Raw genomic sequence first — 26,389 nt, forward strand, 5'->3', positions numbered from 1 at the left:
CGTATTGAGATGGAGTCGTGCTGTGCTGTGTACCATGCCTGTCCTGCTACACCATGCCTGGTGCCTGCCTGGTGCCTAGTCCCTTCCGAGCCTGTCTTGCTACTGTCTGAAGCTACCACAGGTACACCTATACGAACTATAGACTTTGCCCTTTGTCCTGTTGGCCTGCTGCCATACCATTAAGGCAGTACGGTCCATTAGGTCCACGCACCCTACGTGACACATTTATTTTTTGGGATTTGTCTGTACTTGTCTGATGCTATGATCAACTACATGTGACAACTGCTGAAATGTGTGTTGGACTTGCTTACTATTTATAGATAGTTTAAGAGACAAAGAAAAATGGAAACGACTTTGAAATGAGCATTCAAAATAGCTGTGAAAAATGTTCTGCTACAGGGCAGATCCACTTAAATTAGAGGGCCAATACACATACGTAGGATTTAAGGGAATTGAAAATTTGTTGTGGTCTTCTCAGAGAGACTATCTTTAGCAGGGGCAGGACAAGCTCTGTTGGTGCTGAAGGTAATTGTTTCAGACCATGCCCCACCACGCTTGGTCCCTCAAATTCAGCATGATAGTTGCCGGATGGACAATCATTTGTTAAATTTTCCTTATTGAACCATTTCCCCATCCCCGTAATGACATTCTAGATGACTGCCTACTCTGCCTATCCCTTGTCTTACCCTAGTCTTTTTGAGAGGTTTCACTGCATAGGAAAAAGCCTAAATATATGTCAAATTAGTAATCTCACCATATATTATCCCTTTAATGGTGAAGAGTTTAAAATTTACCATAATTATAATTTTTTGACCGAGCACATGCAGCCACATTAATACGAGAGATAAAATGTACTATACCTTGTCAAAGAAGTAGTTTTTAACTAAACACTAAATAAAGCTTTAGTTTGTAATATACTATATTCGGGGAGACCACATGAGGTTCTCAGACTCTTTTATACAGCTCCTGACTACCAAACCTCATAACAAATTAGTGTCTGGGATTCAGTAAGACAGTCCTGGATTCCTGGCACTGTTGTGAAATGCAAACATCTGCAACCCTTCTGCCTTCTCCATTGCTGATCTCTGACAGGTTGGAGCAGCCGGAGATTGCTATATTTAAGGCGACTCAAAATGAGAGAACCATGGTGGAAATTTATATGTTGGGTGGTGCTGACCTTATATTAACTCCGGAAACAGAACACAGATGTATAGAAGCAGCAACATGCTTTATCTAAACAGCACTGTGAGCCTGATTCTAGACTTATAAGTCAGGGCCTCAAACCTAATGGGAAGCTTGAGACTAGAGTGTGCCCATGTAGAACACTAGCCAACACTATCATTGGCGTAAATAGGGGATATAGGTGTAGGTCTTTATAAATGCTTAACCAAAACCTTGGGCAAAATAAAAATATATTCTTAGTGTTAGTATCTGAAAAAGGCCACTCCAGTAGGCATATCTAAAAATTAACTGTGGCACATGCTTTTATACTACCAGGAATTGTGGAAGATGAATGTAAATAACTATTCCTCCAGCCATAATCCCCAATATTCAAACCTTGGCACTTGGGCCCGAGTTGGCATTTAGAACCTTAGAGAACAATTAGACAAGATATTATTTAAAAAACTATAGAATTTTTTTTACGTGAAAAATAAACTAAAAAGCATCTTAGAAACTGCTTTGTTGCTGTATAAAGAAATCAACACTTGTTTGGTTACTCTGACTAATCTTTTCTTTCATTAATTCAGATTTTAAAGGGCAATGAATATTTGTCGTGTTAAATAATATTTGCCAATAGTTGCTCTTTTCTCCTTGTCAGACTCTTCAAACTGAAAGAAATACATCAATTCATCTTTCCATGTGAAATATTCAATAATTATATAATAGGCTTTTCTAAGCCAGAAAGTAAGTGTTTTCCCCTGTTAATTTGCTTGGCTATAACTGCAAATATATTACTCAATATTGCTGAGACCATAAGATCTGAACACTGTATACATTCTTAAAATACTGCAGTTAGGAGGGAATTATTTATTTTTCCAATCTTCAGTGGAACTTCCTTGTCTCTCTCTATTGTCTATATACAGTTGGAAAGCAGATTACTTTATGGCATCTATCTAAAGGAATAGCTACCTATTGTGAGTTGCATTTCAATTGCATACACTTTTACTGAGTGGAGACAGTAAAGGTGCCCTTAGACATTAGACAAAGCTTAGTCGAACCCAACAATTTCAACTGGATAGGATGACGATCTAATGCGTATGGAAGTCACCCGACACACCACGGACAATCCCTTCCCCCAAGTTTCAACATGCCCAGTCCTTTGTTCCCACAGGAGATAAGCGACTGCCAGATGTGTCTGGCAATGGCTAATGCCCCTCTCCCTATTGAAATAAACATGCTGGCCCAGCTGAGTCAGGGGAAACAGGAGAAATAACTAGCATGTAGGCACCTTAACACAGCAATGAAGATTTTAAAAGGCTGTCTAGCCGGGACCCACGACATCTTCTATGATTCTCAGAGGAACGGAAATAGTGGACCAAATTAGCAAAATCTATCTTCTCTTAAAATATGGATAAAACAGAAGGGACACTTCAATATACCAATATAGAACAATAATTCACACCACATTTGATGAATACATCCAGTGCCTGTAACAGGAAAATCTCCTGATGTATATACAGGGTGGGCCATTTATATGGATACACCTAAATAAAATGGGAATGGTTGGTGATATTAACTTCCTGTTTGTGGCACATTAGTATATGGGAGGGGGGAAACTTTTCAAGCTGTGTGTTGACCATGGCGGCCATTTTGAAGTCGGACATTTTGTATCCAACTTTAGTTTTTTCAATGGGAAGAGGGTCATGTGACACATCAAACGTATCGAGAATTTCACAAGAAAAACAATGGTGTGCTTGGTTTTAACGTTACTTTATTCTTTCATGAGTTAGTTACAAGTTTCTGACCACTTATAAAATGTGTTCAAAGCGCTGCCCATTGTGTTGGATTGTCAATGCAACCCTCTTCTCCCACTCTTCACACACTGATAGCAACACCGCAGAAGAAATGCTAGCACAGGCTTCCAGTATCCGTAGTTTCAGTTGCTGCACATCTCGTATCTTCACAGCATAGACAATTGCCTTCAGATGACCCCAAAGATAAAAGTCTAAGGGGGTCAGATCAGGAGGCATTTCTTCTGCGATGTTGCTATCAGTGTGTGAAGAGTGGGAGAAGAGGGTTGCATTGGCAATCCAACACAATGGGCAGCACTTTGAACACATTTTATAAGTGGTCAGAAACGTGTAAATAACTTATGAAAGACTAAAGTAACGTTAAAACCAAGCACACCATTGTTTTTCTTGTGAAAGTCTCAATAAGTTTGATGTGTCACATGACCCTCTTCCCATTGAAAAAACTAAAGTTGGATACAAAATGGCCGACTTCAAAATGGCCGCCATGGTCAACACCCAGCTTGAAAAGTTTCCCCCCTCCCATATACTAATGTGCCACAAACAGGAAGTTAATATCACCAACCATTCCCATTTTATTTAAGTGTATCCATATAAATGGCCCACCCTGTACAAGACTTATATTATAGCCTTGATGTATGCAACTATATACCATGGTAGTGAATAAGTCTGCCATTGCCGCTCATTGTAATAAAATGTATACCTTATATGCAGATAACCTCGTATTGTAAAGTGTAGCTGACTACGCTTTCCAAAGCAGTTGAAAAAAAAATTATGCCAACACATATTCGCCAAACGTATGCCAAAAGGAAACTCTATTTGCATACATCTGGTCCATAAAATTCGAAGGATATGTTCAGCGTATATTTCGGAAGATTTTCAGAGGATATACCCTGGCAGTACAAACCAATTGTAGTGTGAATATAGCCTTATTCTCAATAGGGTAACATTCTTCCTGTTCTTAATTTTGCTTTAACCTATTATGGCAGTATTGTATAGCATCTTTTATCACATTAACAGCCTTAAGATTTAATTATTTTTAAAATATAACTCTATTTAAAATAATATACGATATAAGATGTTTTGCTGAGCTACCAGCGGAGTGAGAAACCATGCCAAAAAATTGCCCATAATTCAGTTTCCTGGACCTATGTGAGTGTGACAAGAGCAAGATGACTGGGATTTGCAGGTTTGCAGAACAAGACTTTAACACAGCAAGCATTCTCTTATTCATTACTTTATAGTAGGGGGAGATCTGTTATAAACTTACAGTGAGGTCGCTTCTAATAGCAAAGTTCTCCGGTTTGACATCACAAAGGTGCAGCCGATGAGAGAACTCGTTGTCAAACTGATGGACCATATCTAAGAAACTGATGGCAATATCAAGGAGAGCGTTCATCCTTTCCTCACCTGTTTTGCACTGACCAACAACTTCTTCCAAGGAAAATATATTTTGTTTCCAAGAGTGTCCAGCACTGAGAAACTCTACTGCATAGAAGTGTCCACAGGTTCCGACTACACGTAAGACATGTCTACTAAAGTCTTGGAGTAAATTAAAGAGTAGATATTCTTCTTGTTGGTATAAAGACCACATACTTGCAAGCTCCACTTTCCAGTTCTGACCTTGTCTCCTTTCAGGCCACATAGGTAGTAAAGTAGTGTTCGGTAAGTCTAAACCCAGAGTATTTTTAATTTCCACAGCTACCATCACAAGAAGTTCTGTGTCTGATAGAGCATCAGACTCATCTAAGAAGATAGGTGCTTGAAATTTGGAAAATGCATCATTTTTTGACTTCAGGATGACTGACGTTCCTTGCCAGTCAGCTTGTAGAACTTTCTTACCCTGCTGGTAGTAAAGACAGTGCTTATACATCAGCTTTTCAGCGACACACAGATCTTCACATAGGTCTCCGGTCACAGCTCTGTTGTTGTAATCATAACACTACACATAGGAGATGGAATATTAAAATAATTAGAAAATATGATTATTAAACATATTTATTAATGTTAAAAATATGTACTGTCAATTTAGAGAAATAATTTGTTAGCAAACACAAAGCAACCCAAAAATTTTTGAAGTGCACCTCGCAAGCACAGGAAGAACACTTAAAGGGGTATTTCCATGCTAATCATTTATGGCATAGCCACAATATATGACATAAATGCCTGACAGGTGCGGGTCTCACCTATGGAATTCTCACCTACTGGGATGACCCTGTTTGTCGATTCCAGGCCACCACATGCTCCACTGAGTTCAATGGATTGCTGGCTGTGCTTACACATCCCTCTCCATTGAAGTCTATGGGAGTTACAGAAAGAGCTGAGCAAGTCGTTGGACCCCCATTCTGCTTATAGGTAAGGTGATAAACCATAAATTATTAACATGGGAATACACTTTGAAACTGCAAGTTTACTCATGAAACTCCACAATTACCAGAATGAAGGGGCTAAGGCAATTGGTAAAGCAGCAGACTCAAATGGGATATTGTCATAATGTCGACAAGTAATGTAGGCCACATTGATTCCAGTTGAACATTAAAAAAATTAAAAAAAAGCCGCAATGAGCGGGCTGAAACCCTGCTGCATAGGTGAATAAATGTTCATTTGCTTCACAAATTTGAAGTGCTGCCAATTTTACTTTTTATATACTGTGGATGGGATCTTTAATCATGGTTTATGTGGCTGGCATCTGCTTATGGACATACTGTACACAGTTCTGCTTTGTTACACTTTATTCTCTTTATGAAAAAGTGCTGTTTCAGCTTTCCTAAAGGGTATGTCCACCTTTGCGAACAATATTTTTTTTTTATTGCACCAATACACCTAAAATAAAAAAGAAAACAACTTTTTAAATATTCTTGATTAAAAATCTCCCACCTAGATATCCATGTCTCTATTGTTACAGACTACAAGCAAACCCTGGCTAGCAAGAAGTGGATAGATGTACGGATGTATCCATCGCTATCTTGACTCTGTAAGAGACTATGATTGTAGGCTCAGACTTTACAAAGGTTGTAGTCTTTAACAATGCAGACACATAAGTAAGCATAACAGCTGCAGCCCAAAAACGGTAGAATATTTTTAATCAAGACTATTGGCAAAGTTGCTTGATTTTTTTATTTATAAAATTGTTGATGCATTGGGACAATAAAGAAAATGAATGCAAATGTGGACATGGGCGTAAGCTATTTTGTGCTGATGTGTTGGCTGTTTAGTCTGCCATACAACAGTTTGACCAAATAATTCTTACGAGAAGTTGGCAGGACACAAGAAAAACTGATTTCCTTAAAGAGGATCTGTCACATACTTATGCTGGCCTGTCTGAGGACACAATGATTTCAGCGTGCTATCACTTATAAGTTAATGTTCCGTAGTTTAGGAATATTTACTACTGATACTTGTGGAGCGCGTCCGGTGCTGCAAGCTTGAGGACAAGTATACTCATATATTCATGCTGCCCCCGCCCTTGAGCCACTGGTTGACACTTTGCTCCCTATGTACAGTAATAGGAAGAAAAGTGTCAATCAGCAGCTAAAGGGTGGTGGAGAGCATGAATATTTGAATGCATTTGGACTCAGGGTTGCAGCACCGGACGCGCGCCGCAACTATAAGTATTACATACTCCTAAACTTTAGAACATTAAAAGGGGTTATCCGGGGACCAAAAATTGCATTCCAATAATATATGTGAAACAAAGTAACTTACTAATATACTATAATTTAAAATTCTGTACTAAATGGTGCAGTACAAAGCTCGTGAATTGTACCCGGAAGTGCTGGAGCTTTTCTAATAATGATGACGCTCCGACACAGCCCCACTTGACTGAGGGCTTGCTTTCTGTGCTGTTCGTGAACATGACCGCAAGGGGCTGTCACATTGCCTATTGCTTGAGTCCCGAGCAGAGCATTAGCTAGCGCTTTGCTCGGGACTCCAGCCCTGCCCCCGACGTCCGTATTTGGTCAATTCAGGCGTTTCCGAGCAGAGAATCAGCTGATGCTCTCCCTCGGGACTACAGCACTTCTGCCAACGTCACTGTCACTGTCCATATATGGACAGTGACGCCAGGAGCAGGGCTGGAGTCCCCGGGCAGAGTATCAGCTGATGAACTGCTCAGGGACTACAGTACTGCTGCCGACGTCACTGTCCATATATGGACCGTGACAGTGACGTGGAAAGTTGTCAGAGGTTCGGACAGCACTAGGTGGTAATGGGTGCACGAGTAGGGACCCAATCCAACATGTATAGCAAAAGAAGTACTCAGCACACCAGGTAGAAGTGAAATCCTTAAGTCTTATTTATTATATATATGCCAATGTGCATGTGTGACGTTTCGGTCAAGTTATGACCTTCATCAAGTACTAAAGAAAATTAAATAAGAGAAATAATACATATTGTACTTCCATACGTATTACGGACACGTGAGTTATATACAGAAAAAAAGGAAATATGTCGTGAAAAAAATGAAAGAAATAATAAGAGAAATGAAAATCATAAAATTTAAAACAAGAGCAAATAACATGCAGACACAAGAGCAACGTTGCGTCGGAGTGGGTATAGGTATATGATTCTGTCAGCAGACCAACAGGTCTATAGAGTATATAAAATATAGAGTATATAAAATAAATGTGCACAAGGCTCCGGGACCAGATGGGTTACACCCTAGAATTCTTAAAGAGCTTAGTTCAGTTATTTCTGTCCCCCTTTTCATAATATTCAGAGAATCTCTAGTGACTGGTATAGTGCCAAGGGACTGGCGCAGGGCAAATGTGGTGCCTATTTTCAAAAAGGGCTCTAGGTCTTCCCCGGGTAATTATAGACCAGTAAGCTTAACATCCATCGTGGGGAAAATGTTTGAGGGGCTATTGAGGGACTATATACAGGATTATGTGACAATAAATAGCATTATAAGTGACAGCCAGCACGGTTTTACTAAGGACAGAAGTTGTCAAACTAACCTAATCTGTTTTTATGAAGAGGTGAGCAGAAGTCTAGACAGAGGGGCCGCTGTGGATTTAGTGTTTTTGGACTTTGCAAAGGCATTTGACACTGTCCCCCATAGACGCCTAATGGGTAAATTAAGGACTATAGGTTTAGAAAATATAGTTTGTAATTGGATTGAGAATTGGCTCAAGGACCGTATCCAGAGAGTTGTGGTCAATGATTCCTTCTCTGAATGGTCACCGGTTATAAGTGGTGTACCCCAGGGTTCAGTGCTGGGACCACTATTATTCAACTTATTTATTAATGATATAGAGGAAGGGATTAATAGCACTATTTCTATTTTTGCAGATGACACCAAGCTATGTAATATAGTTCAGACTATGGAAGATGTTCATGAATTACAGGCAGATTTAAACAAACTAAGTGTTTGGGCGTCCACTTGGCAAATGAAGTTTAATGTAGATAAATGTAAAGTTATGCATCTTGGTACCAACAACCTGCATGCATCATATGTCCTAGGGGGCGCTACACTGGCGGATTCACTTGTTGAGAAGGATCTGGGTGTACTTGTAAATCATAAACTCAATAACAGCATGCAGTGTCAATCAGCTGCTTCAAAGGCCAGCAGGATATTGTCGTGTATTAAAAGAGGCATGGACTCGCGGGACAGGGATGTAATAATGCCACTTTACAAAGCATTAGTGAGGCCTCATCTAGAATATGCAGTTCAGTTCTGGGCTCCAGTTCATAGAAAGGATGCCCTGGAGTTGGAAAAAATACAAAGAAGAGCAACGAAGCTAATAAGGGGCATGGAGAATTTAAGTTATGAGGAAAGATTGAAAGAATTAAACCTATTTAGCCTTGAAAAAAGAAGACTAAGGGGGGACATGATTAACTTATATAAATATATTAATGGCACATACAAAAAATATGGTGAAATCCTGTTCCTTGTAAAACCCCCTCAAAAAACAAGGGGGCACTCCCTCCGTCTGGAGAAAAAAAGGTTCAAGCTGCAGAGGCGACAAGGCTTCTTTACAGTGAGAACTGTGAATTTATGGAATAGCCTACCGCAGGAGCTGGTCACAGCAGGGACAGTAGATGGCTTTAAAAAAGGGTTAGATAATTTCCTAGAACAAAAAAATATTAGCTCCTATGTGTAGAAATTTTTCCTTCCCTTTTCCCTTCCCTTGGTTGAACTTGATGGACATGTGTCTTTTTTCAGCCGTACTAACTATGTAACTATGTAACTATGTAACTAATATAATGACGTGGGTAGAAGTGCTGGAGTCCCCAGGCAGAGCATCAGGGGACTCCAGTACTGCTACCAACGTCACTGTCCATATATGGACAGTGACATGGCAGAAGTTCTGTAGTCCCCAGGCAGAGCATCAGCTGATGCTCTACTCAGGAACTCGAGCGATAGGAACCCCCTGAATTAACCAAATATGGATGTCGGGAGCAGGGCTGGAGTCCCGGGCAAAGCGCTAGCTGATGCTCTGCTCAGGACTCAAGCAATAGGCAATGTGACAGCCCCTTGCGGTCATGTTCATGAACAGCACATGAAGCAAGTACCGTGTCGGAGCATCATCATTATTAAAAAGTTACAGGACTTCCGGGAACAATTTACGAGGTTTGAACTGCACCATTTAGTACAGAATTTTAAATTAAAGTACATTAGTAAGTTACTTCGTTTCACATAAATATATTATTGCAATGCAATTTTAGCCCCCGGATAACCCCTTTAACTTATAAGTGACAGCACGCTGAAATCAGTGAGTCTGTCACTTCTTTATGCCGCCCTCAGACAAGGCAGCATAAGTATGTGACAGATCCGCTGTAGAAGAAATGCAGGTATTAAGTGTTATAAATCTTTGTCAGTCAGCATAATACAAAGACTGAACATTTAAAAAAGCAAAACATGGAAAAAAACGACCATCGCCATCCAGTAAAAGTTTGTAGTGCTTTCTATGGGTTGCTCAACTTAAGGGTACAGTCCCAATTTACGGTGGCTGCATGTGGACGACACAATGCCCACATGTGGTGGACAATGGCTGCATGATTTTGCAGGTAATATCACAGTGTTAGGGGGGATTCACACGAGCGTGTATTCGGTCCGTGCGGGCCGCGTGGTTTTCACGCGGCACGCATGGACCAATACAAGTCTATGGGGCAGTACAGACAGTCCGTGCTTTTTGCGCAGCGTTTGTCTGCTTCGCAAAAAGCGCGACAGGTTCAATAACTCTGCGAATTTCGCGCATCACGCACCCATTGAAGTCAATGGGTGCGTGAAAACCACGCAGGTTGCACGGAAGCACTTCCGTGCGAACCAACTGAAACAGCGCACCAGCTGTCAAAAGGATAAATGTAAACAGAAAAGCACCACGTGCTTTTCTGTTTCCGAACATCCAAACGGAGTGTCTTTGCGATGAGCGAAGCCGGACAAGCGAACCGAACTTCACCGGGTTCGGCCGAACTCGTTTTGGCCGAACCCGGCAAAAAATATTATCGGTACTCGACGTCAGGAGATAGTCACTGTCCATGGTGCTGAAAGAGTTAAACTGTTTCAGCACCATGGACAGTGACTACCGATCCCAATAAACATGAACCTGTAAAAAAAAACGAAGTTCTGACTTACCGATAACTCCCGGCGTCTTCCTCCAGTCTGACCTCCCGGGATGACAATTCAGTCCAATTGACAGCTCCAGCCAATCACAGGCCAAGCACAGGCTGCAGCGGTCACATGGACTGGCGCGTCATCCAGGGAGGTGGGGCCCGATATCGAGAGGCGCGTCACCAAGGACGCGTCACCAAGGACGCGTCACCAAGGCAACGGCCGGGAAGTTCTCGGTAAGTACGAACTTTTTCTTTTTTTTCAACAGGTTTTTCGATATTGTGTTCGGCATTCACTGTTGAGGGTGCTGAAAGAGTTAGCTCTTTCAGCATCTTGGACAGTGACGGGCGTCGACTAGCCTCATCTCTATGATGGCGGCTGCGCGAAAATCACGCAGCCGCGCATCATACACGGATGACACACGCAGCTGTCAAATGGTTTTTGCGCGCGCAAAACGCCGCGTTGTTTGCGCGCGCAAAAACGCAACGTTCGTCTGTATCTGCCCTTACTGTCAAAATTGCGTGATTTCAAACCGCATGTGGCCGACGCAACATGGGAACAATAGTGCAGAAATGCTCTACTTATTCCAGCAATAACATCAGCTGAGCATTCCTGGCAGTGCAATAGTCACTTAAGCAATCAAACTAAAAGCTAAGTGTAACTTTGTGATTCAGAATCTGCTTTCCAGTTGTCAATAAAGGTCATAGCTTTAACAATGTTTAATCCTAATAAATGCAATGAAAATATTATATACTCTGGTAATTAGTGGCAGCAATACTGAATGTAAAACTGAACACTTATGGGTGGGATCAATAATAAGATGCACTGGCTTTAGATATATTGTTTCACTAACTATCACATATTCTATGTTAATTTAAAGGGGAACTCTGATTTAAAATGTAATTATTCATTAAAAAGTCATTTAGACTCCCTAATGAGTAATATTTATAGGTCTGGGTTTGCTAGAAATTGCCTAAATATATTTGAGATCTTTTTTTGCAAACTATGGATGTGCCATTAGCAGCAGAAGTGCAGCGCTGCCTTAAAAACACTAAAACAGACAAATCACCGGGGTCCGGTTGGTATACACCCCTGCGTTCTGCAGGAATTAAGTACTGTGATAGACAGACCTTTATTTCTGCAGTTTAAGGATTCCATCATGACTGGGTCTGTTCCACAGGACTGGCGCATAGCAAATGTGGTGCTAATATTTAAAAAGGGGTAAAAAAGTGAGCCGGAAACTATAGACCTGTAAGTTTAACCTCCATTGTGGGTAAAATATTTGAAGGTTTTCCAATAGATGCTATTCTCGAGTATCTTAATACAAATAAACTGTTAACGCAGCATCAGCATGGGTTTATGAGGGATCGGTCATGTCAAAACAATCTGATTAGCTTCTATTTGGAGGTAAGTTCTAGACTGGACCTGGCTAAGGCTGTGGATGTGATGTATCTAGACTTTTCAAAGGCATTTGATACTGTGCCACATAAAAGGTTGGTATATAAAGTGAAAATACTGGGACTGGGGGAATATATGCGTAATTGGGTCAACAACTGGCTCAGTGATAGAAAATAGAGCGTGGTTATTAATGCTACATCCTCAGAGTGGGTCGCAGTTACCAATGGGGTTCCAAAGGGGTCAGGATTGGGCCTTCTTTATTTTTAATATCTTTATTAATGACCTTGTTGAGGGTTTACCCGATTATAATTTCAGTATTTGCAGATGATACTAAGCTCTGTAAAGTAATCAACACAGAGGAGGATAATATAATATTACAGAGGGATTTAGGGAAGCTGGAGGTTTCGGCAGAGAAATGGCAAATGAGGTTTAATGTGGATAAATGTAAGGTTATGCACTTGGGCCGAGGAAACAGATTTTACAATTATGCATTAAATGGTAAAACATTGGGTAAAACTACGACTGAAAAAGATTTGGGGATATTGGTGGACAGTATATTTACCTTTAGCAACCAGTGCCAGGCAGCTGCTGCCAAGACAAATAAAATCATGGGATGCATCAAAAGAGGCATAGATGCTCTTGACAAGAACATAGTTTTGCCTCTATACAAATCACTAGTCAGACCACACAAAGAATATTGTGTGCAAATTTTGGGCACCTGTGTATAAGAAGGGCATGGCTGAACTAGAACGGGTGCAAAGAAGGGCGACCAAGGTAATTAAGGGAATGGGTGAATTGCAGTACCAAGAAAGGTTATCAAACTTGGGGCTATTCAGTTTAAAAAACAGACGGCTTAGGGGCGATCTATGTACAAATATATAATTGGACAATACAGAGAGCTTTCTAATGATCTTTTTACACCTAAGCCTGTAACAAGGACAAGGGGGCATCATCTACGTCTAGAGGAGAAAAGGTTTCACCACTGTCACAGATGAGGATTCTTTACTGTGAGAGCAGTGAGATTATGGAACACTCTACCACAGGATACTGTGGTGGTTGATTCTTTGAACAAGTTCACAAAGGGCCTTGATGCCTTTCTTGAAACAGGTTATTAGTACTAGATCCTGGAGATGGGATGTTGATCCGGGGATTTATTCTGATTTCCATATTTGGAGACAGGGAGGAATTTTTACCCTAATGAGGCAATTGGCAACGACCTCATGGGTGTTTTGCCTTCCTCTGGATTAACACGGTAGGATTTTAGGTTGGACTTGATGGACCTTTGTCTTTTTTCAACTTCCAGTATCAACTATGTAACTATGTAATTTCCAGTCCAATTATATTAGCTGTAAGGTCCAAAGCCGCGGACCGTCGTTATGACTTACCCCTCAACGGCCGCGGCCTTGGACATGTGAGTGCTGGGCAGCACATCCCTCCTGCGAGATGCGGGCACTCACTTCCGCTTCGCTATGCTGGTACCCGTAGGGTGCGCGCGCGCGCTCGGCCTTAAAGGGCCAGTGTGCACACATTTAAAAAATCACTAATTAGCCCATGATCACCCTGGACTACAAAAAGGGCTCTACCCTTTCACTCATTGCCTGAGCGTTGTGTTTACCAATGTTAGTCTTAGCAAATGATCCTTTAGTGTTATCCTGTTTACGTTGTTCCCGTGCCCTGCTACCTGTATCCTGTGCTATATTTGTTCCTGTGCCTCTGAGGGTTGGAGTCGTTGTGCCACCTGTCACGCCTGCTGTTATACACGTCTGGTGTCATCTGTCTTCAAGTTCATCTGTGCCTAGCCTCTGCTACTGTCTGGACTATCAAAGGTACTCCTGTACTAAGACTGTTTGGCCAGCTGCTACTCCACTACGGCGATGCAGTATAATGGGTCCACATACCCACGGATCGTGATAATACGCTCAGGCCATGGAACCCGCTGGTCAACCCAAGACCATGACAACGTCACAAGCCATGCAGACAGACCTGCGAGACCTTCGGTCACGACAGAACCTACTCCTCCTGGCTGTGAACGCCATTGCACATCGGCTGGATGTGCAAGCTGCAGTAATCACAGAACATGTTCCTGTTGCTCCAGCTGTTACTTCTGCTACACCTCCTGTCAGTACTGATGCTGACTCTCGATTCTCGATGCTACTACCTCCTCGCTACGACGAAGATGCGAGTAACTGCAGGGGATTTCTAAACCAGTGCCAGATCCACTTCAGTCTAAATGCCAGAGCATTCCCTTCCGATGGCGCAAGGATAGCTTTCATAGTCTCTCTCCTTACCAGCAAGGCCCTAGCATGGGCGAATCCTATCTGGGAACGTCAGAGACCCGTGACTTCCAGTGTTTCCTACAGACTTTTCGCACGGTATTTGAGGAACCTGGACAAGTCTCGTCAGCAGCTGCATCTCTGCTGACCCTTCGCCAGGCAGACATCTCCGTGGGCGAGTATGCTATTCAGTTCCACACCCTGGCAGGAGGGCTGTCCTGGAACAACAAGGCCTTGGTGGCTACATTCTGGCAGGGACTGTCTTTTGAGATTAAAGACGAGCTTGCCGCTCGTGATCTGCCACCTACCCTGGATGATCTCATTCTTCTAGCCAACCAGATTGACATGAGGATCCGGGAGCGATCCCAAGAGGTTCATTGGGAGAGAAGATTCCCCAGACTGGCTCCTACTTTCCAGCAAACCCTGTTGCCCTCACCAGTTGTTCCACCAGAGGAGCCTATGCAGGTGGACTGGCTCAAATTGTCAGCCCAGTGCAGACGCACTTCGGGACTTTGTCTGTATTGCGGCCTGGAAGGGCATGTTCTGTGTTTGTGTACCCAGAAGCCAAAAAACTCCAATGCCTAGGATATGTTGGAGAGACAACCCTAGGAGGAATGGCGCTAAATAAAAAATTATCTTCTAAACTGTCCATCCCCGTGACTATAGTATCCCGCGAAAAGACGCACCTTGTCTCTACCTATCTGGACTCAGGGTCCGCAGCAAACTTCATCCAAAAAGACCTAATGGATCATCTCCAGTTGCCCACAGTCCCTCTGGAGACATTTTTGGCTGTTGCCTCGGTGAATGGACTGCCTCTGCCCGACCCGATTATATCTGAGACCAAGCCACTGAAGCTCCAAGTTTGAGCCCTCCATACTGAACTGATTTTGTTTCTTTTTCCCCTAATCTGTCAATCCTGTCCTACTGAGCCTGCCTTGGCTCCGGTTACATGCCCCAGTCCTGTACTGGAATTCCTGAGAAGTTCTCCAATGGGGCTTCAAATGTCTCAACCGCTGTCTGTTACAGATCAATCCTGTCCAGCCTCCTCTGCCTCAGTCATTAGCAGGATTACCTCCCAATTTCTCTCAGTTTGCAGACGTCTACAGCAAGAAGGAGGAAGAGATGATTCCTCCACACCGATCTTACAACTGTCCAATTGAACTGGTTCCAAATGTTTCCCCTTCCCATGGACGGTTATATCCTCTCTCCCTGCCAGAGACTCAGTTTATGTCGGCCTATATCAAGGCGAATCTGGAGAGGGGTTTCATATGAAAATCCTCCTCCCCGGCCGGAGCCGGGTTCTTCTTCGTTATGAAAAAAGATGGATCTCTTCGAACTTGCATTGACTGCCGTGGTTTCAACCAGATTACGGTCAAGAACAAATATCCGTTGCCACTAATTTCCAAACTATTTGACCACATACGAGGAGCCAGGATTTTCTCTAAGCTAGACTTGCGTGGTGCTTACAATTTGATTTGAATCCGTCAGGGTGACAAGTGGAAGACGGAATTCAATACTCGAGATGGGCACTACGAATACCTGGTGATGCCCCTCAGGCTGTGTAACACTCCCGCGGTCTTCTAGGAATTCATCAATTATATCTTCCAAGATCTCCTCTATGTTTGTGTTGTGGTCTATCTCGATGATATTTTGATCTCTCCAGATCCGACCACTCATCGGAGGCATGTCCGTCAAGTTCTGCTACGATTAAGGGAGATCATCTGTACGCCAAGCTGGAGGAGTGCACTTATGAAAAGAATTCCCTGCCCTTCCTTGGCTACTTCTCTTCCCTGACGGCTCCCATCCCTACCCTTACCAAGAAGGGTATGAACGCCAAGGTGTGGACTCCGGAGGCAGAATCAGCGTTTAATAGCCCTAAGAGTGCCTTCACTTCAGCCTCCATCATCCTGACTTGTCTCGACAGTTCACGTTAGAGGTGGATGCTTCCTCTGTTGGTGCAGGTACACTTCTGTTCCAGAGAAGCGTCAAAGGAAAGGCAGTAGTATTTGGCTATTACTCTAGACTTTTTTCTCCCGCAGAGCGCAATTACTCCATTGGGGATTGGGAGTTACTGGCCATCAAATTGGCTCTGGAGGAGTGAAAATATCTACTAGAGGGCGCAGCTCACCCCATCCTTATATATACCAACCGCAAGAACCTCACCTATCTTCAGTCGGCTCAGCGGCTGAACCCCTGTCAAGCCAGGTGGTCGCTGCTCTTCACCCATTTACAATTTGTGCTCCACTACCGACCCGCTGACAAAAATGTGAGGGCCAATGCCCTGTCCAGGTCATTTGAAACTGAGGACACCGTGGACTCCCCTCAATGCATCATAGACCCGTCCTACATTATTTCTGCTAATCCCTTGCAAGTTAGAGACATTCTTCCGGGGAGGACTTTTGTGTGGTTGGCAGACAGGAGAGTCCTTCGCTGGGGACACTGGCTGGGCACGTGGGTGTTCATAAGATTAGAGACCTGAATGCTCGTCAGTTCTGGTGGCCCACGCTGCCCAAAGATATTGTGAACTTTGTCTCTTCCTGCACTGTGTGTGCCTCCAACAAAGTTGCTCACTCCAAGCCTGCCGATCTGCTCCAACCACTGCCCGTGCCCAGTGCTCCCTGGCAGCATATAGCAATGGACTTTGTCACCGATCTTCCCTCCTCAGCAGGATGCAATACAGTCTGGGTGGTGGTGGATCGGTTCTCGAAGATGGCACATTTTGTTCCGCTGACCGGCCTGCCTTCTGCCTCTCAACTTGCCAATCTCTTCATCCACTTCCGCTTGCATGGCTTGCCCCTTCACATCGTGTCTGATCGGGTGGTTCAGTTCAACTCAAAATTCTGGAAAGCTCTCTGTAGATGTGAAATTGGACTTTTCCCTTGCCTACCATTCCCAGTCCAATGGCCAAGTCGAGAGGATTAACCAAATCATGGAGAACTATCTTCGCCACTTCATCTCCATGCAGCATGATGACTGGGTACAGCTTCTCCCATGGGCCGAGTTCTCATACAACCACAAAATTGAGTCCACTGCTTTCACACCATTCTTCATTATCTATGGGCAACATCCACGAATCCCTCTTCCTGTTTCGGCTACATCCCAGGTACCCTCTGACTCTGCTGGCAGTCAATCGCATGAAGCGAAAAGCGGATACTAGGAGAAGAGAGCCGCCCCAGTATCTTCCGGGTACCAAAGACTGGCTGTCCTCAAGGAATATCCGGCTGAAGGTGCCTTCATTTAAATTTTCTCCCAGGTTCCTCAGACCTTTTGAGATCCTGCAGCAAATTAACCCTGTCTCTTATAAGCTTCGGCTGCCTCCTACCGTCAAGATCCCCAACTCTTTTCATGTGTCCCTCCTAAAGCCTGTGGTCCTGAACCGCTACACTAAAACTCCTAGCATTGCAGTTGCTCCCAGAGGTTCTGCCGATGTGTTCGATGTTAAGGAGATCCTGGACTTCAAGAAAGTAGGAGGAGGAACTTTTTATTTGGTGGATTTGAAGGGGTTTGGTCCAGGGGAGTGGTCCTGGGAGCCAGAAGAGAACCTCAATGCCCCTACCCTCATTAAGAAGTTCCTCTCTGGCTCTGGACCCAAGAAGGGGGGCGTAAGTGAGGGAATACTGTAATGTTCGCAGCCGCACACCGTCGTTCTGACTTACCCCTCGATGGCCGCGGCCATGGATGTTTGAGTGCTGGGCAGTATCTCCCTCCAGAGAGACACCGGCACTCACCTCCGCTACGCTATGCTGGTTCCCGCAGGTTGCGCGCGTGCTCGCGCCCGGCCTTAAGGGGCCAGTGCACGCACATGTAAAAAAACACCCTGGACTATAAAAAGGGCTCTGCCCTTTCACTCCTTGCCTGTGTTGTTGTGTTTACCCATGTTCGTCTTAGCAAATGGTCCCTTAGTGTTATCCTGTTCCTGTTGTTCCCGTGCCCTGCTACCTGTATCCTGTATCCCGTGCTATATTTGTTCCTGTGCCTTAGAGTGTTGGGGTCGTGTTGTGCCACCTGTCACACCTGCTGTTATACACCACGTCTGGTGTCATCTGTCTTCAAGTTCATCTGTGCCTAGCCTCCGCTACTGTCTGGATTATCAAAGGTACTCTTGTACTAGGACTGTTGTTTGGCCAGCTGCTACTCCGCTACGGCGTTACTGCTTAGTGGGTCCACATACCCACGGATCGTGACATAAGCTATGCTATATTCTTTAAATTTTCGTTACCAGTGGCCATTTTTTAAAGGACTGTGTGAAGCCATTTGGTACAAAAATATAGAGATAGATAGATAGATAGATAGTTAGATAGATAGATAGATAGATAGATAGCTCCTGAGATTAAAGAAAGTCAAATATAAAATAGATGTTTTGTGAAGAATATGTCATAAGTATGCCTTGCACTGAGATGTTCTATTACTGCAGCGGAGGACGGAGGCCTCGAGCAGGAAAACACTTTTCCTGGAGTCTGCTTCTCAATGATTTGCTTCACTGATCAAGAGTATAGAATATTGTTTTCTGCACCTTTTATCCAAATGACCCAGAGGCAACATACTGCAGTATTCTGATAAAAAAAGAGTATAAGATTAAGGCATGTGAATATGACAGTGAACGGTCAGGCATGTGTGTCTGTGTATATCATCTTATGTTATTCTGTTATTAGTAATCACTTTAAAACTATGATTTAATCGAGGTCACAAATGTACAGAAGATTTATCATTCATATTATAGTAAATCTCCAGCTATTTTACAAGACATACATTACAGAATGATTCTTCTGAAAAGGTTGGAAAAATATTTTACTTACTACAGATGTTAAAAAATGTAAATAAATAGGCTCCAAGCGTATTATAATTGTGGGCTGGGTGAAGTGTGAGACACCATCTTCCCCCCATAGTTAGCATATAGACTGCTCCATAACAGTTAGAACCATACCGAGAAATTAGAGCTCACAGTCGAAGTACATATAAAAATACAATAATTTTATTATACAGATATAACATACATTAACAAACATTTTTAAGAAAAACCCATAAGGTTTTAGGACTCTAGTAAAAACCACTGCGATATTGTACCCCCTGAGGAAGCATCTAACGGCGAAACGCGCGTTGGGGTCCCTGCGACTGAGCCAACACGGACCTGTGAACTCTCTCTTTACATACCATGGGTAAGACTACATGCCTGACAGCTTATGATTGATACTTATCGTTCCCTTTGCCTTCCCCCTCCTTTACTTCCATTAGGTATTTACTTAGAGGGGCTATTTGAGGCTTTTAGGGTGTCTCGGTTTGAACCTAGTACGTCTGAGATATTTCTTACATTCGTCGTGGGTAGTCTGGGTGTCTGTAGTTTACCCATTACTTCTGTTTAGTCAGTACTCTCCTTGTTTGTGCTCTTCAATATCGCAGTGGTTTAAAGTCCTAAAACCTTATGGGTTTTTCTTTAAAATGTTTGTTAATGTATGTTATATCTGTATAATAAAATTATTGTATTTTTATATGTACTTCGACTGTGAGCTCTAATTTCTCGGTATGGTTCTAGATGTTAAAAAATGGTAGGAACAATGTCCAAAATGAAAGTTTATAAGATTACTAAAGACAAGCATAACAATTTTTCTAAGATTAAAAATACATTATGAGTCGTTCAACTTGTCTGATCTGAGTTCTCAGTTAAAGATGTGCCCAGCATTAAAAATAATGTCTGCTTTCTTCCAGAAACAGCGCCACACCTGTCCATAGGTTGTGTCTGGAATTGCAGCTCAGCTGCATTGAACTGAACGTGGTTCAGCTTCAGGGTTAATGCCAATCTATGGCTATAAATCATTTAGAAAAATTATTCATCTTGGTCAAGGAATTCCGTAAAAAAAAGTCTATCTAATGCAAAGGGTTTATTGAAAAGTGACATCCATTACTTATAGGCTATAATGGTATCCTTTTAACAGATATTTCAGCAACTGTCATGACCCTTTTCATGTATTGTCCATTAAATAGATACAATTTTAGCCTCTGAGTTAGGCATCATTCACACGAGCGTAATATACGCGCGTGCGACGCACGTGCTTTTCACACATGTCGTACGCACCTATATTAGGCTATGGGGCAGTGCAGACAGTGCGTGAGTTTTGCGCAGCGCGAGTGCGTTGCGTAAAACTGACGACATGTCCTTTCTTTGTGCGCTGTTCGCGCATCACGCACCCATTGAAGTCAATGGGTGCGTGAAAACTACGCAGGTTGCACGGAAGCACTTCCGTGCGAACTGCGTGGTTCGCGCAACAGATGTCAAACTCTGAATGTAAACAGAAAAGCACCACGTGCTTTTCTGTTTACAAACATTCAAACGGAGTGTCATAATGATGGCAGCTGCGCGAAAATCACGCAGCCGCGCATCATACACTGATGATGCGCGCAAAACGACGCATTTTTTGCGTGCGCAAAACGCACACGCTCGTGTAAATCAGGCCTAACAGATGGCACTGATAGACCTCCATTTAACGGATCTGTCACCCATAGACTTTAATGACGGAGGTCAAAAGGACACTCTTTTGGCCTCTGTCTGACAATAGAGCCCTAAGGACACATTTAGTATGTACATTGGGAGCTTTCTGACGTGTCCTTGCAGTCATAGGCTGATTTTCTTTCTGACGAAGCCGGTCTGTAGGGCAAAACACACATCAAGGCATTGTTCTTTTGCCAGTACCTGACGTTGCCTGTCCCACTCCCCACCATGTCTCAGGGTATGTGTTAATTGCTGCTGTGCTGTATCCTTGCATAAAATCTTTGTGATTTTCAGCTTGTCTCTTCAGCATGTTATCTTACTACTATCTTTTTAGCGTTGCTGTTTAAATAGCATATATATATATATATATATATATATATATATATATATTTGCCACATACTTATGCATAGCAGATATATATCTTTTATACCTTTAGAGGCATACTATCTTTATTTATATTTGATATCTGTGGGCATGTTATAACTGGTATTGCCTTCTGATAATGTTCTGCTTGCTGTGGGATATTGGAGTGGTTCATGGCTACTGATGGTCGGTTGTCTCTGTAGACCACTAGGTTTTTAACATCTCACCTAACCTATTAACTGTCCTTGTATGGTCCATCCTTTTACTCTGTATTATGTCATTGTGCATTGTATTTAATAAAGATTTTATATTTTATTCTGGGTGCTATGTTCCATTATTGTTCGCGTTTAGGTCGTCTACTTGTAGTTTAGGGACCCTTTCTTTATGCCTTTTTGGTTTTGTTAGAGGTTTTTGTAGGTTGTTGATTTTCTTTCTTTATCTATTTAATGGGGTATTCCCAGAATGGAAGATATTCACCTATTCACAGGGTAGGTGATAATTGTCTGATCGCTGGGAGGCCCCACTGTTTGGACTCCCACTGATCGCCCGTAGGGTATACCGAATCCCTGGTTCCTCCTCACTGCAAGAGGTGCAGCGAGGAGGATCTTAGGGTTCAGGACCCCTCTCTTGCAATAGGTGGAGGGCCCAGTGGTGGGGCCCCCAGCGATCAGATACATTTTATTTTCCATTCTGGAAAAAATACCTTAAGTCTTATCTGGGCACTGTCCCATTTATGTAATATTGTTGTTACTGTAAATGGACTATGTTAATGTCTAATACATGTTATAAAATAAGGTTGACCATACACATGAGGTTTTTGTTAGCTGATCCCACCAATTTTGTCAGAATCGACCGAAAATCAATTGTGATGTGGCCAGCAGACCACTAGGGAAAACATCAATCAGAAAGGTTGGATTCTAGTGTTTTGCCAGGATAAAGCAGCACCAGATGTGTCTTGCGATCATCTATTCCTGCTCACACCATAGAAATGACTCGCCCATTCTGCCAACCCGAGCAACCATGTTTACATGAGAGATAGTTGTAGACCAGAAGGGTGGTGACTAACCAGTCCACTAACAATCCAATATTATCACACCTAACTTATCTGATACAACACCATGTTCCTCATCTGGGTAAAAAACTTTGATTCCTCAACTAGTAACCATACCTGCAATTCTTTTAGAGAGTTGAATTGATTGAGTATATGGGTAAACACCAAAATAAAGGAATTCATTGAGTATATGGGTAGGATATATCTTAGTCTTGTTCACCAGGCGTTCGATGAGAAACACTTTAAAGTCACTTAAAAAGGTTGTCTTGTTTAGAAAACCAATTTTCATATAACGTATTAGGGAATTCTTAGTTAATGGGAAGGGGGGCAGCTCATTTAGGATCCTCATCTCATGGTCAAGAGACCGGAGGACCTGTCCAGTTCTGCATTACAGACAACCCACTGATTTAAATAGGCACTGTATAATGCTTAATTTCCCCTGTGGTGGCGCTGCAGAGAAATGTAACAATTACTGCCAGGTTTCCCCACAGATTACAGCTGATTGTTGGGGATCTACAGTGGACAGACCCTTTAAGCTGGCGATATATATATATATATATATATATATATATATATATATATATATATATTAACCAGATTTTGATGGGATACACCAATAACCTTATGTGCATGTATATGGGTACAGCCACCATTCCCCTGATGTCTCCTGAGATTGGACAGGTTGAAGTTTTCTCTACCCAACCCTTTATTGCACTCAAGATAAGTGGCACAAGAGACGTGTGGAAGTTCTTTGTATCCCTCTCTCCATCGAAATAACATGTCCATTCCAATAGCTGTTGGCTGAACTATTTTATTTTTTATTAAAGTGCCATTCTGCAAGAGAAAAAGAATGAGAAGAGCAAGGAGATAAATTAAGAATGAAGCAGTTCGGAAAGAGACATTGTTTCTACTGATGTGAATTGTTGTCTATAGAAGTACTGAACATTCCTGAATGTGTGCTGACAGATTGTAATCTGCATGATTAAATACAGTAAAAAGTATACTGAGGAACAATAATACAACAAAATGAATGTGCACCTCAAATTAGACATAGGGCACAATATCTTTATCGTGTGAGTTGTTTTTTTTATTTATTATCTTTAAAACTGTAGTATGACACATGTCTAAACTTATATATTATACCTTTGTAATACATGAATGACAAGGTGCAATTTCTGTTTCCCAGACCTGTAATTTAACGCGAAATTACAAAAACATGAAAACAAAAGGCTTACACCTGAAGTCTGCCGCCTCTCTGACCTTAGTAAGCCAGTATCCATTACTTAAGCATTAGCTCAATAGCTGTGGGCTATACCTTTTCCTGTTTATGGTACAACTCAAAAGTTGAAGAGAATGAACCTGTATTTGAGATCTAGAGCAGAAAAAACATGAGCACATTTAATTTCTATCAATTTTTAGATCATGTTATCAATTTGTGTTATTTTAGGAGTAGGCTAAAAATGTTAATAACTATTTGCCAAGTGTTTATTTAACCCCTTAGTGACTTCTGCCATTTATGGAGCTGACACTCTGTAGTTAGCACAAAGATCCATAAATGTATGGCACAGAGGCGGTGCAGGTAACTGGAGCTGTGCTGGCACCATTCAGAGCAGGCGTCAGCTGTAATAGCCAGAATCTGAGATAACTCGAATACCCGGCCGTTTATCCTCTCAGATGCCGTGATCAATAGCGACCGCGACATCTAAGTGGTTGACTGTTACCCCATTGTTGTCCATGTGGTGCCATGTGTGTATACCTATGGCCCAGAGGCAGTTAAAGTATTGCAGTGTATAATATGTAAGCGATCAAACGATTGCTCGTCCAAGACCCCTAGAGGAATAAAAAAATAATAAAAGAAAACAGTTTACATAATTGGTATCGCCGCAACTGCAACGACCCGTACTATAGAGCTAAGTCGTTATTTATCTGAAATAATAATTTTTTTGTTTATCCCACTCACTCCAAGAAAATAAGTAAAAGTTAAACAATCAGTACTATGTATCCCAAAATGGTATCTAGGAAAACTACAACTAGTCCCGCATTAAACAAGCCCTCATGAAATCTGTCGACAGAAAAATAAAACAGTTATGGCTCTCAGAATGCAGTAACACAAAAACAAAGGATTTTTTTCCAAAGGTGTTTTTACTGTGTAAAAGTAGTAAAACATTTAAAAAAAAACGCTATAAATATGGTATCGCCGTAAGGACTTGCAAAATAAAGTTAACATGTCATTTATGCAGCACGGTGAACGCTGTAAAAAAAACATCCCAAAAATAGATAGTAGAATTGCTGTATTTTTTCCACCCCACCCACCTAACATATAGCTAAGCTGCTGGAAAAATGTTGGCTCATGGTAAGCAGTGATGAAAAAACAAAAAAAATGATTGTGTCCTGAAAGCCCAAAATTGCTTCTTCCTCAAGGGGTTCAAGTTTAGGTTCACTGTAAATCTACTTTTCAAAATATAATAAAGGGGTTTTCCTTTTTGGACAACTTCTTTGCATAAGTTCTTCGAGCACAATGGAAATAATAGAGGGGGCCCCCAATTAAGCAGTGAGCAACTGCAAAGAAAGGCTCTTGCTCTGGAGGTACCATTGCTCAGACACCGATTGATTTCAATGGAAGATGTGCAATGCTTCATGTCCCCTACAACGTTCCTGCATGTAGGAGGGTTCTAATAGTAACATGCAGTCTCTTGACGAATTTGTTTATATTTAGCTGCGATATAAATCTTGATTGAAGAATGCAATTTTTTAAATATTCACATTATGTATTGTCTAATATAGTCCCTAATATAGTTCGATAAGTAGTTTCAAGGTGAACCTGCACTTTAAACTCTAGAAACTACTTTATATAATTCCCATCATGTTTGCTTGTAGTTCATACCAAAATTAATTCCTTTTGTAATAAAAATGGCATTGTTATTATGCATATATAAGAATTGTAATGATCTTTTTATGTGAAAGCCTTATTATGGTTTGGAATTCATTTACAAGTATAATTTTGCGGAATAAGGAGCAAAGTGCATGATATATTAAAATGAAAGCTTGCAAAACTAATTTCAACCCCGTGCCTTAACACAAATGGACATACAGTTACGCCATGAGGATGAAGCAGGCATAGGAGCTCTGCCCGCGCCATCCTCAACAGTTGCCAGCTTTAATATACAACTGACATCCCACTGCAATGGCGGAGATCTCAGTTATCTATTATCGCTGCCGCTTAACCCCTTAAATGCCACGGTTAATAGCGACTGTATCATAAGTGGTTGAGACAGAGGGAGGAGCTCCCTATGAAGCCCATCGGCCCCTCGCGCATAATAGCTGGCTGCCAATGGTTGCTATGGCAACCAGGAAGCCTAACAATGGCCTCCTTGTCGGCCATATATGGAAGCCTATTAGGTCCTACCAAAGGCGGGACCTAATAGACTGACTGTCAGTTGAAAAATGATAGCTACAATACACGGCACTACATAAGCAGTGCAGTGTATTGTACAGGGGATCCGAAGATCAGGCCTTGAAGTCCTTTAGTAAGTGTAAATAAAAAAAAGTAGAAAAAAACTTTTTAGAAAAATAAATAAAAAAAAGTTTTGAGTCATAAAAGCAAGAATCGCCCTGTTTTCCTGATCAAGTGCTTTATAATTAGAAAAAAAATTAAATAATAAAATAAATTATACATAATAGGTATCGCCGCGTTTGTATCGGCCTGAACTATAAAAATATTATATTATTTATATTATATTATTTAACACAGTGAACACCGTAAAAAAATTAAATAGAAAACAATGACAGAATTTCCTTTTTTGGTCACCCTGTCTCATAAAAAAATGGAATAAAAAGTGATCAAAATATATCTCAAAATGGTACTAATTAAAACTGTCATGCAAAAAACAAGCCCCCACACTGCTCCGTCGGCAAAAAAATAAAAAAAGTTATGGCTCTCAGAATATGGTGACACCAAAACATTATTTTATTTAGAAAAAAGTGTCTCTATTCTGTAAAAGTAGTAAAACATTAAAAAACTATATCAATTTGGTATCACCATAATCATATCTAACTGCAGAATAAAGTAAACATGTTGTTTATACTGCATGGTGAGCGCTGTAAAAAATGCATAAAAAAGTGCCAGAATGGCTGTTTTTCTGGTTTCCTCACCTCCCAAAAAATTGTACTCCAAAATGATACTAATAAAAACTACAGTTCGTCCCATGAAAATCAAGCACTCACACAGCTCGTCAACAGAAATATAAAAAGTTATGAAGCTCGGAAAAAACAATGATGCAAAACGACATCCCAGACTA

General features: G+C 41.8%; 1 protein-coding gene across 1 annotated transcript in view; it reads right to left on the reverse strand.

The window, feature by feature from the left end:
• The window catches only part of DIPK1C (divergent protein kinase domain 1C), a 76,167-nt gene that overhangs the window by 39,901 nt on the left and 9,877 nt on the right, over window positions 1-26,389 (reverse strand). Inside the window, exon 2 of the mRNA XM_075828382.1 lies at window positions 4,240-4,911. Coding sequence (XP_075684497.1) covers window positions 4,240-4,911 — 672 coding nt within the window. The remainder of the gene's footprint in view (window positions 1-4,239; window positions 4,912-26,389) is intronic.

This window comes from Rhinoderma darwinii, chromosome 5, assembly GCF_050947455.1.
Source record: "Rhinoderma darwinii isolate aRhiDar2 chromosome 5, aRhiDar2.hap1, whole genome shotgun sequence".
Lineage (NCBI taxonomy): Eukaryota > Metazoa > Chordata > Amphibia > Anura > Rhinodermatidae > Rhinoderma > Rhinoderma darwinii.